Genomic DNA, 19,372 nt, shown 5'->3' with positions numbered 1-19,372 from the left:
CAGTTATGTAACTTGTACAAGTTCTGTGACATTTCCCTATAAATATAAAGATAAGATAAGAAGATAAGTAATTGATAAAGAAGATATGTACTTGGGCGGCACGGTGGTTTACCTTGCTGTTTAGTGAAAATAGGGATTAAGGACTACATGTTAGTACTTTTTCAAGGTAACTGATTCATCTGGGCAGTCAATAAACCAATGTTAAACTGTGGTTACAAGAAATACAGTTGAAGTCAGAAATATTAGCCCTCCTGTTAATACTGAATTCTGTTAGATTTTCCCCAATTTCTGTTTAACAGAGAATTTTTTTTCTAAACATAATAGCATGTCTAGAACTCATTAATAACACACTTCTAATAACTGATTTATTTTATCCTTACCATGATGACAGTAAATATTATTTGACTAGATATTTTTCAAATACACTAGTATTCAGCTTAAGTTGACATTTAAAAGCTTACAGTAACTACACTCACCGGCCACTTTAATAGGTACACCTGTCGGATTTCTTGTTAATGCAAAATTCTAAACAGCCAATCACATCGAAGCGACTCAATACGTTCAGCCAATTGAGTGACTTTAAACATGGCATGGTTGTTGGTGCCAGACGGGCTGGTCTAAGTATTTTAGAAACTGCTGATCTACTAAGATATTCATGCACAAACATCTCTAGGGTTTACAGAGAATGGTCTGAAAAAGAGAAGATATCCAGTGAGCAGCAGTTCTGTGGGCGCAAATGCCTTGTTGATGCCAGAGGTAGGAGGAGAATGGCCAGACTGGTTTCAGCAAGGCAACAGTAACTTGTTACAGGCGAGGTCTGCAGAAAAGCAACTTTGAACACACAACACGTCCAACCTTGAGGCAGATGGGCTACAACAGCAGAAGACCACACCGGGTGCCGCTCCTGTCAGCTAAGAACAGGAAACTGAGGCTACAATTCACACAGGTTCACCAAAACTGGACAATAGCAGATTGGAGAAATGTTGCCTGCTCTGATGAGTCTCAATTTCTGCTGCGACATTTGGATAGTCCGATCAGAATTTGGCATCGACAACATGAAAGCATGGGTCCATCCTGCCTTGTATCCGGGGTTCAGGCTGCTGTTGGTGGTGTAATGGTATGGGGGATATTTTCTTGGCATACTTTAGGCCCATTAGTGCCAACTGAGCATCGTGTCAACGCCACAGCCTACCTGAGTATTGTTGACCATGTCCATCCCTTAATGACCACAGTGTACCCATCTTCTGATGGCTACTTCCAGCAGGATAATGCACCAGGTCATAAACCGTGAATCATCTCAGACTGGTTTTTAGAACATGACAATGAGTTCACTGTACTCAAATGGCCTCCACAGTCCCCAGAACTCAATCCAATGGAGCACCTTTGGGATGTGGTGGAACAGGAGATTGGCATCATGGATGTGCAGCCGACAAATCTGCAGCAACTGCGTGATGCTATCATGTCAAAATGGAGCAAAATCTATAGGGATTATTTCCAGTGCCTTGTTGAATCTATGCCATGAACAATTAAGGCAGTTCTGAAGGCGAAAGGGGGTCCAACCTGGTACTAGTAAGGTGTACCTAATAAAGTGGCCGGTGATTGTAGGTTAATTGGGCAAGTCATTGTATAACTATGGTTTGTTCTTTAGAAAAAAATATATATATTGTTTAAGGGGGCTAATAGTATTGATTGGTTTAAAAATAATTAAAGCTGCCTTTATTCTTGTCGAAATAAAACAAATTAGACTTTCTCCAGAAGAAAAAAATATTATAGGAAATACTGTGGAAAAATCCCTTGCCCTATTAAACATATTTTAGGAAATGTTTAAATAAGAAAAATAGATTCACAGGAGGGCGAATAATTTAGACCTCAACTGCATGTAATTAATGAAATTAATCATTCACTTTTGCTCTCTCTTTCTTCTAGTTCTCCCAAAGGTCACTCTCTCAGTCGTCCCTTCGTCTTCGCACTCATCCTCGGTCACCCTCTCCTGTGACATCAGTGGATTTTACCCAAACAACATATCAGTTCTGTGGATCCACAATGGAAAAAAACTTTCAGAACTTCCCTTGTCCATCCAAAATGAAGATGGTACATATAGGAGACATCAGTATCACACTCTGACCAGGGAGGAAAGGAGCCGAGGAGGAGAGGTGCAGTGTGTGGCCCTGCAACCCAGTGGGCAAGAACCTGCTAATGGAACCATTGACTTATCCACTGTTGACTTGCGTGGTATGAACTCATTACTTCTTGTTACAGTGTTCGGTAACACTTTAGTTTAATTACCAATTGTAAATGTTAACTAGTGGCTTATTAGTATTTATACAGTGCATATTCTGCATGATCTTATTGTACAACCTTAATCCCAATACCTACAACAACTACTGGCTTAAAACTATTAATAAGCAACAAACTAGAGCTGCATCCAATATGGCCTACAGCAGACATGTCCAAACTCGGTCCTGGAGGGCCGGTGTCCTGCAAAGTTTAGTTCCAACCTATCAGACACACCTGCGCTAGTTAATCAAGCTCTTACTAGGCTTTCTAGAAACATCTTTGCAGGTGTGTTGAGGCAAGTTGGAGCTAAAATCTGCAGGACACCGGCCCTCCAGGACCGAGTTTGGACACCCCTGGCCTACAGCAAGCATGTGATTTTGGATACAGCGTAGTTTTATTGTGAGAAAAGTCATAGTGGTTTATTAATAGTGATAGTTGTACCTTAAAATAAAGTGTGAACCAGTATTTTTTCTTCAAATAGAGTAAGCTTTGCCAAAGTTATTATGCTTCAGAATCATATTCTAGAGGTATCTAGATATGCTTCTGCTCTTTCCTGAAGAGTTTAGCTCCAAAACACCTGCCTGGAGGTTTCTATCAACTTGAATATCAGCCTTGGTTGTGTTCTAAATTGCCTCCATAACCTTAAAGGGCCATGAAACCCCCTCGTTTCAGCAGGGTGTTTTCACACCTCTACTTTGGAAAAAGTCAGAAAAGTGGGCGTGTCCAGCTCTGTTTAGGGGGAGTGTCGGAGGAACTAAAGTGGGAGGGTGTGGGAGTGTCTATTTGGGCACGCGCGAGTTTCAGAGTCAAAATACACACACATGAGAAAGTGATGGTGTTTAACCTACATGGACATCTGTAGTCGAATTATTTGCCAAATGTTGGACTTTAACTGCAGTTTGGCTCTTTCATTCAGGGAATTCATTCATGTCCCTCGCGACAAACGCGATATTTGATTCGAGGATCTGCTCTAAGCGTGTATTTGTTATGCAATGTTTGATACCGCACGGCGAATGAGAGAAAAAAAACTCAGCATTTCCCGGAAATTTAGATGCACACGGCAGGTAGCGTCAGAAAGCCGCGTGTGTTATTCCGGTCACAAAATGCGGTGCTATGTTTGCACTCAGTGTAATAGTTAACTTAATTCGATACGAACAAACTGAATAAACAAAGAGCACTGGTCGCTCACTTACCAAATCTGTAGAGACAGGACAATCACCAGCAACTAGAGCCGCGTCTTTATGAAGAGGAGACTAACGTTACAAGCGAATCCGGATTTCAGCGTTTGCAGATGAGAACAGCTCTCAGGTAAACAATGTTCCTCCTTAAACACGTAAGTTATTGTTGTCGAGCGTCGCGTACACTGTTAATCCACACGTGATCCAGCTGAGCTCTCACAGAGAGAAAATGAAAACAAAACTTAACGGCAGCAAACTATAAAAGCAACACTTCACGCTTGTTTTGCCAACACAACGTGGCGTCTCTGTGGCGTAAACACGGTGACACTAATGAATATTAATGAAGTTGCACAATAGAGCGCGCTGATTGGTTTGAACCAAGCTTTACTCATGCATTAATGCATCACACTGTAAGACGTAAGAAGACTCACTCTGGCACAGACGTCCAGTCTGCACGCTGGAATACACGCTATTATGTCATGACCGTGACGCAGCTTCAAAAATTTGTTTCAAACCGGAAGTACGAATTTGCTTGAAATAACGCAAAAACAACCAATTTACACTTTTTAGTGAAATATAGGTGTCCTAATAGTGTTTTTAGCAGTGTATACGACTGTCAACAGCTCAAAACATGTGCTTTGGTGTTTCGTGACCCTTTAATTAAGGCACGCTTTGAGGGGACAGCCCCTTTTTTGTCTGTGTCTGAAACCACAGTGGACATTCATTCAACTACATCAAATACATTCATTCATTACTACAGTGCACTGCAAATATAAGTGTACTCTCAACAACTAGAGAATCCATAATGCACAATGAGGGTCTTGCTGATTAAAAATCCACATTTCACCAGTTTCCATACCAAGAATCAAAACCTTATAGTGGCCCTCGACAACAATCCTTTATCCTCTTTAATGTTTGTTTACGACAACCATTTATCTGCTACATGTCCAAATATTCATTCTACTTAATGCTTTTGGCCTGTAGTCAAAAAATTACATCACACTCTAAAAAATGTTGGGTTGTTGTCAAATATATTCCACACATCATATTTGACCCAAAGTTGGCTTACAACAAACCAGCATATTTTTTAGAATGCAAACCTATAATAAGTGAGGGTTTTCTCACGGTAACCTTTTGCTGCCACATCCACTTGGCACAGATATGTTTCAAGAGTTGACACTTAGCTGATGATTGTTTATAAAACTTGTTTGGCATGCTGCCCAGGGAGAGAGTCCTGAGCTCATAAGATCCTCAAGCCCGGGGCTTCCTCCTGTTTGCAGTTGCAGTAGAGGAGTTTGAGCCCAGGTAGGTCTCGAGAACTCCCCCCTTATTTATTGCTGATGACAGATTATAAACTGCTATATAGAGATATACTGCTGGTTAAGAGCTCAACTATTGTGCTAGTTTAGATTGATCAATTCACTTATGACATATATTTTTGGACTGTGGGAGGAAAGCGGAGAACCAGAGGGAAACAAGCACATGTAAACTCCATACAGAAACGTCAGCTGGCCTGTTAAGGATTTTAGACAAGTGACGTTCTTGCTGTGAGGCAACAGTACTAACCACTGGGCCACAGTGCCGCCCTATGAAAGGAAAGGTGGAGGAGTAGTGAGATTCTTCAAGGCGAAGGTAACTAAAGTAAGAAACTCTATTTGTAGTGAGTTAGAAATCATTTGATTGGTGAATCATGCATTAGTTAATGCAGGACCAGCTGTGATCAATCATAAGCAAGTGCTCCTCTCGAAATTAGTTTATAAATAAACTTCACAAAAAAGTCCAAGTGACCATGTGACTTTTTAGAATTTGATTAAGTTATATTTTATAATAATAATAAGTATTATTATTATTATTATTATTATTATTATTATTATTATTATTATTATTATTATTATTATTAATATTATTGTTATTATTATTATTATTATTATTGTTATTATTAATATTATTGTTATTATTATTATTATTATTATTATTATTATTGTTATTATTAATATTATTATTATTATTATTATTATTATTATTATTATTATTATTATTGCCCCTGGAGCCCTCACTCTAAAATATGCTGGGTTATTTCAACATTTACAATTAAAATTATTTTAATCTACTGTAAATGAAACAAATTTACCATTAAAATGTTCCATCTAACATGTTTTCTAACTAGCACCACCCACATCCATTTGAGAAATAGGTTTAAATAAAATCCACAGTTTCCTATTCATTTCTATTTTTTTTTTTTTTTTTTTTGTCACAATTTGACTTGTGTGAAATGATATGCAAAGTGTACATGTTACTGCTCTGATCTCTTCCAGTGCAAAACCCAGGCCTGAATAAATCAGCCAAGGCTTCGGTAGCGATGATGATCATTTCACTCACACTTGTTTTCTTGCTTTGCTTTGGGTTTTCTTGGAAAAGAAGAGACGGTAAGTTTGATCACGCACCAGTGACTTTGATACCAGTTGAAGGTTGTTTTGTTATTATCACTAATCATCATTTTAATATTTCCTCAGCTCAGCATAGTTTCTTGCTGGAGATCACTGAACTGAATGAAAATGCTAACAAATTTACCTCTCTCTCCCTCAGAGAAGCTGAAGTCTCTGAACATCTCAGCGATTGTTCTGCCACCCAGGGTGGTTGTGGGTAAAAAAGGTAGAGTCACCATCAGTGTGGAAGGCCGGCTGGCAGAAAGAGTTCAAACGACATGGTTTCTGAATGACATTCCCATCAAAGACACTTCGCACAAAGGTAACAACCACCCAAATTGTTGGTTGAATTTAGGTTGGAAAGTGACCTCAATACAACATCGAGCCAACATCTTAAACCAACGTCATATTGACGTCAAATACTGACATTTATTCGTCAGGTATACCAAAATCCAACATCTGATAGACGTCATAGTGGTAACGTCCACACAACGTCAAGCTGTAACATCATTAGTTGTTGATATTTGATTTTAGGTTGGACATTTACGTCGACCTGGCGTTGGGTTCTGACATCAACTCCGTTTTCATTTTCAAACAAAATGCAACGTCCCCAAGACATTAGGGTAAATCTGACGGTAAAATCTGACACCATGTTGATGTTGACCGTGTGCTTGCTGGCAGGGCCGGAGTGGGACACCTTTTCAGCCCTGGAGTTTCAAGCCTCAGACCGGCCCACCTCAGTTCACGACTGACTATATTAAAATAAGGTCATTTCCAAATCAGTTTGTAATTACACTATCACGTCTTTTTTTTGACAAAACAGCTGCTTTAGAACTTCAAATGTTCAACAACCCTAACAGTATTATATGTCTTAACAATAAAAATGAAAACAATAAGTTACTCTAACGAGGGTCGAACTCGGATCCGCAGCGTCTTTTTCTAACGTGCTAACCGCTGGACCACAATAGCTGCATTCAGAAAGGAGACACAACTGAGTTTTATAATCATTAAAATAGATGAAAAGAGAAGAGTTGCGGTAAAATAATGAATAAAAAGGCTGTGGTCAAGTAAATAAATAAATTCGAAAAGTGTGACTGCTGAGAGCAACAGATTCTGCAGCTTGGGACACCGGCCCTCGCGGCCAAAAAACGGACCGGCCCACCGGGAATTCTCCCGGTCCTCCCGATTAGCCAATCCGGGCCTGCTTGCTGGGTTACTTTTTTGTATGAACCATTCCTTTAAAACCCTGCTAAAAAATCCAACTTAAACCAGCCTAGCTGGTCAACCAGCCTGATTTTGGGGGGGTTTTGGCCACTTTCAAGCCGGTTTTAAGCCATTTCCAGCCTGGTTTTAGCTTGGCAGACTGGGAGATGACCAGCTAAAACCAGCTTAGTCAAGATGGGAGCCCAACCAAAACCAGCTATGTCCAGCTCAAACCAGGATGATCAAGCTGGTTTTAAATGGTTTTAGCTGGTCACTTTCCAGCCTGACCAGCTTAGACCAGGCTGGAAATGGCTGAAAACCCCTCTAAAACCAGGCTGGTCGACCAGCTATAACCAGCCAACCATCCTAGGCTGGTTTAAGCTGGGTTATTCAGCAGAGTCACTTTAAGAAGCAACTGCAATTATATTTCAGTGAATTTAAATGTAAGAAATGCGACGGTTGTTTTGTTATCTAGAACTGGTTGATCCCCTCTAGTTTATTGATGTTTTGAAATGGACGTTAAATGCATTCTTTCTGCACTGGGACAAATCAAATGCAGATGATAACACAGTTACAGCTTTAGTAGATATGAAAGTGGTGGCTTTACAAGTGGAATATTTATTAACTTGTGCAAATTATTAACCTGCATTATCATTCATTCACTGTCTCCCTCTCTAGAGAAGAAATATGGAGCTTTTCGCTCTGCATCCTACACCTCCCGCAACTCTAGTGTGTCTGTGTTGTCTGAGAAAAACCCTCTGCTGCCCTCTAGTGCTTCGGGATATTACAAACTACACACTCAGATGCCACTGCGCTCGTCCTCCAACTCAAGCAAGCAACTGTTCTCCTCCGTCACATTTATACCCAGCCTGGCCGTTCACAAGGGCTCAGTCTTCAAATGCCAAGTCTCGTATAAAGGCAAAGACAAGATTGTGGCTGAGAGAGTGTCCGAAAAGTTCACTATTCTAGGTGAGAGAAATCTGTTTGTGTGTTCAAGTCATTCTGAAAAGCTGGTAGTTATGAGTTGAGAAGATGTGTTCAAATTCATTTAAATAATATAATATAATATAATATAATATAATATAATATAATATAATATAGTATAATATAATATAATATAATATAATATAATAAAACATAATATAATATAATAAAATGAAATATAATATAATATAATATAATATAATATAATATAATATGATATAATTTAATATAATATAATTTAATATAATATAATATAATATAATATAATATAATATAATGAAATATAATATAATGTAATATAATATAATAAATTGAAATATAATATTATATAATATAATATAATATAATATAATATAATATAATAAAATATAATATAATATAATATAATATAATATATTATAATATAATATAATATAATATAATATAATATAAAAAATAAAAATAAAAAGTTTTTATTTTAATTTTTTGTTCTGTAGTTCTGTACAAAACCCAATAAATATATTTTGGAAAAACATTGGGTCAAGTAAGGACAAACTCAGCCTACTGGTTTAAAAAACATTGTTTAAATTTATTCGAAAAAATTTACCCAAAACCCAGCTTTGTTAAGAGTGTGCTGGAAATAAAACCGTTATACATTTAATTATACATTTACTTGCAATTATGTAATTAATCTGCAGAAAGTCTTCTTTGTTTCATTTCAGCTAAACACCATTTTAAGGTCAAAATAATTACCCCCTTTAAGCTATAATTTTTTTTTAGATAGTCTACAGCAGTGGTTCTTAAAGTTGGGGTCGGGACCCCCCCGAGGGGTTGCGGGACAATGAAGGGAGGTCGTCTAGTGATTTCCAAAAATCTATTTATTTCTAATAAACCTTAAGAATTACCATATTTTATCTATAACCTAATAATAAAACAGTCATTTATAGTTACTATACTGTATATAGTTACTATAGTAGCTTATAGTTACTAGATGCAGCAGATTGATTTTATAATACCAGGTTAAACTTTCTGGCACATTTACTGCACTGACATACATTAAAAAAATAAAATGAAGAATAGACTGGTCTATTGGTGTGTGTGCGCCAATGCATGCAAGGTTTCTAACCACTAATCACACCTTAGAGGATATTAGGGATCACAAGTCACTGGCATTATTATTCTGGGGGTCGCTAGCTGAAAAGTTTGGGAACCCCTGGTTTACAGAACAAACCATGGTTATACAATAACTTGCCTAATTAATCTAACCTGCCTAGTAAACCTAATTAACCTAGTTAAGCCTTTAAATGTCACTTTAAGCTGTATAGAAGTGTCTTGAAAAATATCTAGTCAAATATTATTTACTGTCATCATGACAAAAATTAAATAAATCAGTTATTAAGAATGAGTTATTAAAACTATTATGATTAGAAATGTGTTGAAAAATCTTCGCTCCGTTAAAAAAAATTGAGGGGGAAAATAATAAGTTAAATTAAATTAAATTAAATTAAATTAAATTAAATTAAATTAAATTAAATTAAATTAAATTAAATTAAATTAAATTAAATTAAATTAAATTAAAACAGGGGGCTAATAATTTAGACTTTAACTGTATATCAAATATATAATTTTACAGTATATATCAAATGCTGTAAGTAAAATATAGTAAATTGAAAATAAAGTACATTAACAGCCAGAGTTACATTTTTTTGATGCGCCAATCCTCTAGTACTTCTAAATTAACCTGTACTTTTATTAACCAAACTTTTTTTCTAGCCTGAAATTTGACCCATATATGTTGACCCAGTCTTGATGAGGTATCACCCTACAGCTTACACCTCGTTCTTCCTGTTTAAAGTCATTTGTTCTCTTTTAGAATGTAAAACAAATCCCTAATAGTTTGTTTATGAAGTTAGTATTCCCTCTTTGTCTAGCACCACCTGAAGTGTCAGAGATCCAGTTCTCAGAGCCCAATGAGGAAGGAGGTATCGATCACAAACAGCACACGCATTCAAATGATAGAAATGCATCCTTGCATAAAGCTAATACAGTAATGGCTCTTGTCCTCAGGTGTTGTGACGATGACAGCACATGCATCTCATTTTCATCCAGACATCATCACGTTCCGCTGGTTCTGTGAGGGAGGCGAGCTGAGCCCTGTGTCCATCCCGCAGGCGCTAGCAGCCCCTCGGCCTGATGCTGAAGGCTTCTTCTCAGCCATGAGTCAGTGCCGTCTGCCAAAAGCAGAGCTGGAGAGAGGAGAAACCAGAGTGTGGGTCACCATTCACCACACGGCCCTCAAACAGCCCATCACACGCCAAACTAGAGGTGAGATGGAGGAAAACATCTAGTTTTGGTAACACTTTGGAATAACAGTACATGAATAAGGATGTTTTAATAAGTAAACTAAACTTACTTTATGAACTGATGATGAGTTAAGGCATGCGCTAATCTAAAACTAAGTTTAACTACAACATGAGTCATGTGTACTAAACAATGACTGCCTTAATTACTTGTTAGTTCATGTTTGTTATGAATGTATTGATTAACACTTTCGTTTATAGCTAAATGTAACCCGCTCTATGAGAAAGAAAACTAATTAAAAGACCAACATGAACTCATGACCTGTTAATTTATCATTATGTCATGACTTTACTTAAAGGGGACGTTACTTATTGTTAACTCATTCTTAACAAATACTTTAAGAGCAATAATGATGCACATGCCCAAGTATGTGTTTACGTTAAAAAACAGTAGATGTGATCTGTCTACGTCATAAAGAACAGGATCACTTTCGTTAAATGCATATATTTACTCACTGGCAACTTTATTAGGTACACCTTACTAGTGCCAGGTTGGACCCCCTTTTGCCTTGAGAACTGCTTTAATCCTTCGTGGCATTGATTCAACATGGTGGAAGTATTGAGATTTTGCTCCATATTGACTTGATAGCATCACGCAGTTGCTGCTGATTTATCGGCTGCACATCCATGATGCGAATCTCCCGTTCCACCACATCCCAAAGGTGCTATATTGGATTGATATCTGGTGACTGTGGAGGCCATTTGAGTACAGTGAACTCATTGTCATGTTCAAGAAACCAGTCTGAGATGATTTGCGCTTTATGACATGGCGTGTTATTCTGCTGGAGGTAGCCATCAGAAGATGAGTACACTGTGGTCATTAAGGGATGGACATGGTCAGCAACAATACTCAGGTAGGCTGTGGCGTTGACACGATGCTCAATTGGTACTAATGGGCCCAAAGTGTGCTAAGAAAATATCCCCCACACCATTACACCACCACCACCAGCCTGAACCGATGATACAAGGCAGGATGGATCCATGCTTTCATGATGTTGATGCCCAATTCTGATCCTACCATTCGAATGTCACAGCAGAAATGAAGACTAGTGCCAAAGTGTAAGACCTCCTTTGGTCAATCTGTAAAGGGAGCCAAACTGTGAAATGATTTACCGGTTAGCTTAAAATCAGAAGGTAATCTAAATATTTTTAGTAGTGTTCTTAAAAACTGGTTAAAAACAAAACAGCAGTGTTTGCACAAATAGTCTACTGTTAGTTGCTTGGATCATGTCGCCTTTGCTTTTGCCTTCAGTAATTTTATGTAAAGAATTGTATGTTGTGCAGGCAACATTTCTCCAATCTTCTATTGTCCAGTTTTGGTGAGTCTGTGTGAATTGTAGCCTCAGTTTCCTGTTCTCAGCTGACAGGAGTGGCACCCGGTGTGGTCTTCTGCTGCTGTAGCCCATCCGCCTCAAGGTTGGACGTGTTGTGCGTTCAGAGATGCTCTTCTGAAGACCTCGGTTGTCACGAGTGCTTATTTGAGGTACTGTTGCCTTTCTATCAGCTGGAACCAGTCTGGCCATTCTCCTCTGGCATCAACAAGGCGTTTGCGCCCACAGAACTGCCGCTTACTGGATATTTTCTTTTTCTAAAGTCATGTTCAAAGTCACTTCAATCCCCTTTCTTCTCCATTCTGATGCTCGGTTTGAACTGCAGCAGATCCTCTTGACCATGTCTACATGCCTAAATGCATTGAGTTGCTGCCATGTGATTGGCTGAGTAGAAATTTGTGTTAACAAGCAGTTGGACAGGTGTACCTAATAAAGTGGCCAGAGAGTGCATATTAAGCATGCAGTTAGTGTTGGTGAGAGTTTTGTTCTGGGCAAAACTCCATGTGACATGGATGAACAGAGCAGAAAAAGCAGCATCAAGCTCATGTAAATGCCAGAGAAATAAGGCTGATTGCCATATACTTGGCTAACACTGCTGTATGAACTGATATCAGAAATGATCTAGGAGGAGTTGGGGAGGGTGGAGGGAGTGTAGAATTGGCGAGCAGCCCAGAGCTGAAGAGAGACTGGATGTAAAATTTAAATATTTCGCTGTGAAAGATGTCAGAACCGGATTGGTTCATGTCCTGAACAGCAGACGGTCAGCTGATGTAAGCTTAACTGATGTATCCACCACTAATGCCATGCTCAATTTTAAACACAGGGGTTCATCAGTTGTTAAGAATGAATAAATAATGATGTGGCCTAATGTACCTTTATTTTTAAAGAATTTTTGCAAATGAAATGTAAAACATTTTACACATCAAAAAAAGAAATCTAAGTTAAATTTGGGCAAACTATACACAAAACCAACATCTAGGTTGAAATTCTTTAAATAAAATGTAATTTGAATATGTTTTTTAATATATAAATAACATTATTTTTCTTTTAAGGATTCATTAAACAGCCCAGTATTTCAGAAATCCTCTCCTGTCCTGTTGCATCTGTATTGGAGGGGCGTTTGACCCTCGCCTGTGAAATTACTGGTTTCTACCCTCCGGAAATCTCCGTCAAATGGCTGCATTCAAAAGGGAACGAGATTGAGGATGGAGACGACAGCGAAGAGGAAATCAAAGATGGAGCTGAGGTCTGGGGGCCGCTGCAAACTCTGCCCAGGACATTTCGGGCTAAAGCTTTACTGAAAGATGTGAATGAGATGACGAGGGGAGGCCAGATCATCTGCAGAGTTTCACACTGTTGCCTCCTGAAGCCCGTCGACAGAGTCTGGAGAAATACTCACACCGGTAAATTAAAAATAATGTACAGTTGAAAATTATTCACCCTCCGGTGAATTTTTTTCTCTTTATTAAACATTTCCCAAATTATATTTACCAGAGGAAGGAAGTTTTCATAATATTTCCTATAATATTTTTTCTTCTGGGGAAAGTCTTATTTGTTTTATTTCGGCTAGAATAAAAGCAGTTTTTAATTTTTTTAAAAACATTTTAAGGTCAATATAATTAGTCCTCTTAAGCTGTTTGTTTTGATTGTCTACAGAACAACCCCTGTTATACAATAACTTGCCTGATTAACCTAACTTGCCTAAGAAACCAAATTAAGCATTTAAATCCCTTTAAGCTGAAAATTAGCATCGTTAAAAATATCTAGTCAAATATTATGTACTGTCATTATAACAAAGATAAAACAAATCAGTTTGTCACATAACCAGCGATCGCTCCCCAGAGATTGCTGGTTCTCACAACAAACCATAGACTACACTTCCGCCTTTTCCTGGACTACATTTTCATACATGCACTTCTCCCAGACACCCATGCTCACACATCTAGCTTGATTACACTCACCAGCTGAACCTTGTCAGAGACTGATAACACACCATTCATAAGCCACTCTTAGCTGTTTCAGTTGCATTACAACGCGTTACTCCTTGCCTTGTTACCCCGTGTTTAGACTTCAGCCTTGTTTACCTTTTGTTCTCCTGTTTAGCCGCCTGCCTTGCGACCTATAGCCTGTTATACAATTACGATTCTGGACTGCCTGCATATACCCGTTTGCACCTGTATGACCACTGCTTGCCTGACGCTGAATAAACCTGCATATTGGATCTTACCTCAAGTTGTATCTGTCACTCCCTCCCGTGGTTACACAGTTATTAGAAATTAATTATTAAAATCATTATTTAGAAATGTATTGAAAAAATTATCTCTATCTACATTTATACATTTAGCAGATGTTTTTCTCTTAAGCAACTTGCATGCTCAAAAAAAAATTTGGACCGAACAAATGAGATTTATGTATTCTGATTGCTCCGTCCATTTGGATTACATGCTTTTGAATTAGCTGAACTAAGAAATATAATGTGATTGATATTTGTTAGTTAATAATTAATAATTAATAAAAAACAACATTTATGTAATAATATCATCAATAAGGCCAATTTGTTTTAAATTTATCAATAAATTTAAATCATTTAAATTTAATCTATTGTGTGGCGTATGGAGATGCGTCAGATTTGCCCCTTGATTATTAAGACATGCAGTATATGTAAATTTGATAAATGAATGTGTATGGGTGTTTCCCAGTACTGTGTCGAGACTGTAATGGCATCCACTGCATAAAACATATGCTGGAATAGTTGGCGGTTCATTCCGCTGTGGCTACCCCTGATAAATAAGGGACTAAGCCGGAGGAAAATGAATGAATTTACATGTTAGAGTGAACTATTCCTTTAATGTATTATTTAAAATAAGCTTTGTTTATAAATATCTAACTGACCAACCACCCAAAAAATAAGTGTGGCTGTTTCTCTTCTCAAAAAGACATTTATAAGCATTTGTGAAGAGATTAGCTTGTTTATCTCCAATTAATAATGACTTCTAAAGGTATGTCATGTGGTTTAGGAAGTCATGACTCATGACCATTATTAATGATGTTTGAAATGGGTCTTAAAGGGACAGTCCACCCAAAAATGTCAAACTACATCATCATTTATTCTCCCTCATGTAGTTTTAAATCTTGGTGGCAGCCATTGTCTTCCATAGTAGGGAAACAAATTACTGTGAAAGTCAATGGGTGTCATCAACCAGCATTTTTCAAAATATCTTCTTTTGTTTTCAAGAGGAGAAAGAAACTCAAATAGGGTTTGAACAAAGGAGTAAACGAGGACAAAGATTTAATTTTTTCGTGAACTATCTCTTTAAGATGCATTTTCACACATTTTAACAATGGTAAAGTGGGTGGCAAGTTGGCGCAGCAGGTTGTGCCGTCGCCTTACAGCAAGAAGGTCGCTGGTTCGAGCCTTGGCCTGGTCCGTTGGCATTTCTGTCTGCAGTTTGCATGTTCTCCCTGTGTTTGCGTGGGTTTCCTCTGGGTGCTCCGGTTTCCCCCACAGTCCAAAGACATGCGGTGTAGGCGAGTTGGGTAAGCTAAATTGGCCGTAGTGTATGAGCGTGTGTGTGAATGAGAGTGTATGGGTGTTTCCTAGTGATGGGTTGCAGTTTTAAGGGCATCCGCTGCGTAAAACATGTGCTGGATAAATTAGTGGTTCATTCCGCTATGGCGACCCCTGATTAATAAAGGGACTACGCTGAAAAGAAGATGAATGAATGAATGAACAGCAGAGGCGTTTACAGTATGTAAACTTCTATCTACTTCCAGAGTTAGCTAGAAAACAGATTTGATCAGATTTGCTTGCCGAATGCATTTGAAAAGCCACAAAAGATCACCTGTTCTCCATCTGCTGATCTAACGTGATCATTATGGGATGTGTTGTGAGAAAGCACAACTAAACAATGTGTTCCTACTTTGCTTTATTGTTGTTTTTAACAACAACAAAAAAAGCTGATTATGATCGGAACCTTGATTGTCCTCCACATCCTCTTTTATGTATTTCAGAAGAGACACATTTGAACACGTAATATTACCAAGTGGAAACAGCGACGTGTCTTGGCTTGTGATCTGATCAAGATTACGAGCAATTTTAACATGATCACCAAGCAACCACATAGGAATATACTCAAAACACATTTACAAATGCATTGAGGATGCACTGAACTTGTAAATCCTGCACTCCATCTAGAAAATAGGCAAATTTTTTCAACTCCCCTAGACTTAAACAGTACAGTTTTATCGTTTTTGAATCCATTCAGCTGATCTGTGTCAGGCAGGAGCACTTTTAGCTTAGCTTAGCATAGATCATTAAATCAGATTAGACCATTAGCATATCACTCAAAAACTGACCAAAGAGTTTTGTTGTTTCCTAAAAAAGCTTAAAGCTCTTCTGTGGTAAAATTGTGTAGTAAAACTAACAGAAAATGAAAGTTTCTATTTTCTAGGCTGATATGGCTATAGGAACTATACTCTCATTTTGGCATAATAATCAAGAAACTTTGCGGTCATAGCTTCAAAGGTGCAGGACTATTTTCAGGTGCTGTGTTCGTTTTTTGAGTGATATGCTCATGGTCTAATCCAGTGGTTCTCAAACTTTTTTTTCACCAATTACCACCTCAGAAAAAAATGTCTCTCCATGTACCACCATAATAACCAGTATCCCAGTACAGAAATACAGTAGCGTAGTAGGCAAAAAAGGCAGATTATTCTTAATTAGAATACTTATTATTGTCATCATCCTCTCAAAACATTAAAAATAGTACATTAACATTAACAGTCCAGTGCTTACAGATAAAAACAAAAAACAAAAAACAAATATATATATATATATATATATATATATATATATATATATATATATATATATATATATATATATATATATATATATTTAAATTAAAATGTGATTTTAAAAGTTAATTAAAAATGGCACTGTTCTTCAAAAGTAAAAAGAAAACTGCAGTATGTAACGTGTTATCGTTTGCATCAAATGGTTAAAAGTGTGTTCATTTTCTTTTATTATTCAGCGATTCCTCCGTGTACCACTAGAAGGAAGCCTGCGTACCACTACTGGTACATTTAACACAGTTTGAGAACCACTGGTCTAATCCGATTCAAAGATTTGTGCTAAGCTAAAAGTGCTTTTGAATGGATTTAACAATGGTAAAACTCAACTGTATAACTCTAGGTGTGTTGTAAAATGAGCCATTTTTTTACGTCATGTTAGCAGTGTGCTAACATATGTTATTAACTTGCTAAATCACGTTAGCATTGTGTTAAAAGCTGTTTTCAAAATTTCTCTGACGTTCCCTTCCAACTTATTGCCCTTATTTTCACTTTTGGGCATGGCAATACTACGAAAAAAATTAAAAACTCTGGTTATTTTTGAGCGAGATGCTAATGGTCTAATCCGATTCAATGATCTATGCTAAGCTAAAAGTGCTCCTGCCAGACCTAAAGATTGGCTGAATGGATGTATAAATAGTAAAACTCAACTTTAACTCCAGGTGTGTTGTAAAATGAGCCTGATGTTCCCTTCCAACTTATTTCACCTTATTTTCACTTTGGGTCAAGATGATAATAGGAAAGTTAATAAAACTCTTTGGTCATTTTTGAGTGAGATGCTAATGGTCTAATCCGATTCAATGATCTATGCTAAGCTAAGCTAAAAGTGCTGCTTCCAGACACAGAGATTGGGTGAATGGATTAAAAAATGGTAAAACTCAACTCTTCAATTCTACACTGTAAAAAAATTCTTGCTGTCTTAAATTTTTTTGGTTGAATCAAATTAACTTTCTAGTCATCTTAAGTTGCATAAATCACTAAAAATAATAGTTAAACTTTATATAACTTTAAAAAATTAGTTAACCTGATCTACTTATTAAAATAAGCAAAATAAAATTTGTTGTTGTCTTGACTTTTTGTCATTTAATTTTACAGTGTAGTGAAAAAATGAGCCTATTTTACAAAAAAAAAAAAAAAAGTGTACAGTTCCTTTAACTTGTTCTCACGTTTGACTTTCTCCGCTTTGTTTATCAGTTGCTCCATCGATCCCTCCTTCCCTGTCGGTTCACTGGAGCAGTGATGGTGTGGGAATTTTCTCCATTGTTCTGTGTGGAGGAAGGCCCTCAGCTGAAGTGCTCTGGGCCGCTGGCGGCTCGACTCTCTCCAGGCTCCAGTCAAAGGAGAGAGAGAGAGAAAACAATGAGGGGAAGCTGGAGCTCAAGAGCGTTTGTGCTTTAGTGAGGTCTACAGGACGAAAGGACAGTGAGAGTCGCAGAGGAACACATGCACGTAGTACGTACAGCAATATTTATTGCAACAACATGATGGCAAGCAGGGTTGTTATAGTTTTGTGTTATCAAATTAGTTTTTATTTCAATACTGTTTGACATGCGTGTAATACATACACTAATATTTATTACAACAACATGATAGTTTTGCTTTTTCAATATTGGTTAACACATGCGTAGTACGTACATTATTTTTTATTACGATAACATGGTTTAGCTTTTTTTATTTGTTTTAATTTCGATATTATTTGACATGCGCGTAATACGTACAACAATATTTATTACAATAACATGATGGTTTAGCTTTTTTTAAATGTGTTTTTATCTCAATATTATTTGACATGCGTATAGTATTTACACCAATATTTATGACGATAATATGATAGCTATTTCAATACCATTTGACATGCGTGTAGTACGTATACCAATATTTATTACGCTAACGCAATGGTTTTGCATTTTTAAATTTGTTTTCATTTCAACACTATTTGACATGTAAATAGCACGTACAACAATATTTATTACAATAACATGAAGGCAAGCAGAGTTATAGTTTCACATTTTTTAAATTCAAATTCAATACTATTTTTAAATTTGTGAAAAAAAAAATGTTTCTTTAATTTTTATATTTTTAGTGATTATAATTTACCAGAGTAAACAAAGCAAAGATCTGAGTTTAGTGTAGGCGGAGCTTACATTACCTCTTGTGCAAACCTCTTAAATTATTTGAACAGACACTTAACCCAAAACCAACCTTGCGTGTTGTTTATATATATATATATATATATATATATATATATATATATATATATATATATATATATATATATATATATATATATATATATATAAAATTGACTGATATATTTTGCTGTAAAAGTGTCATCTACAGGCATTCCCTAATTTCCGCCACAAAATTAGTGCTTATTAATTTTTAGTAACTGCTGTTAATTTTTTTACTTTGCTTTTTATTTGGTCCCACTTTATATAGTGGCCTTAACTAATATGTAGTTACACAGTAATTAATAGTTTGTTACAATGTACTTATTGTGTATTTACATGTATTTACTGTGTACCATGTTTGATTAAATACCTGTATGTAATTACATCTGTAATTAACTTTTGTAATTAAATTTATAAATACAATCTTGACCATCCCTTACACCTTAACCCACCCTTAAACCTACCCACACCACCAAACCTGTCCATAACCCAACCTCTATCCCAACTCAAAAGCACCACAAGTGTTCTCAAATACACTATAAACACAGTAAGTACATTGTATTTATTTTTGATGTAAGTACATAGTAGTTAAGGACACTTAATATAAAGTGG

General features: G+C 36.8%; 1 protein-coding gene across 2 annotated transcripts in view; it reads left to right on the top strand.

The window, feature by feature from the left end:
• Positions 1 to 19,372, top strand: part of si:ch211-180a12.2 — a 31,032-nt gene that overhangs the window by 6,043 nt on the left and 5,617 nt on the right. The window contains exons 4-11 of one of the 2 annotated variants that reach the window (XM_001920910.8): positions 1,927 to 2,232; positions 5,771 to 5,881; positions 6,042 to 6,203; positions 7,763 to 8,053; positions 9,979 to 10,029; positions 10,115 to 10,372; positions 12,791 to 13,141; positions 17,784 to 18,041. In XM_001920910.8, the coding sequence (XP_001920945.3) occupies positions 1,927 to 2,232; positions 5,771 to 5,881; positions 6,042 to 6,203; positions 7,763 to 8,053; positions 9,979 to 10,029; positions 10,115 to 10,372; positions 12,791 to 13,141; positions 17,784 to 18,041 (1,788 nt within the window). Of the gene's footprint in view, positions 1 to 1,926; positions 2,233 to 5,770; positions 5,882 to 6,041; positions 6,204 to 7,762; positions 8,054 to 9,978; positions 10,030 to 10,114; positions 10,373 to 11,767; positions 12,197 to 12,790; positions 13,142 to 17,783; positions 18,042 to 19,372 lie in introns of those variants that run through there. The other variant, XM_073918112.1, reaches the window with a different exon arrangement.

Source organism: Danio rerio, chromosome 12 (genome assembly GCF_049306965.1).
Source record: "Danio rerio strain Tuebingen ecotype United States chromosome 12, GRCz12tu, whole genome shotgun sequence".
Classification (NCBI taxonomy): Eukaryota; Metazoa; Chordata; class Actinopteri; order Cypriniformes; family Danionidae; genus Danio; species Danio rerio.
This window is presented reverse-complemented; position numbering and strand designations above follow the sequence as displayed.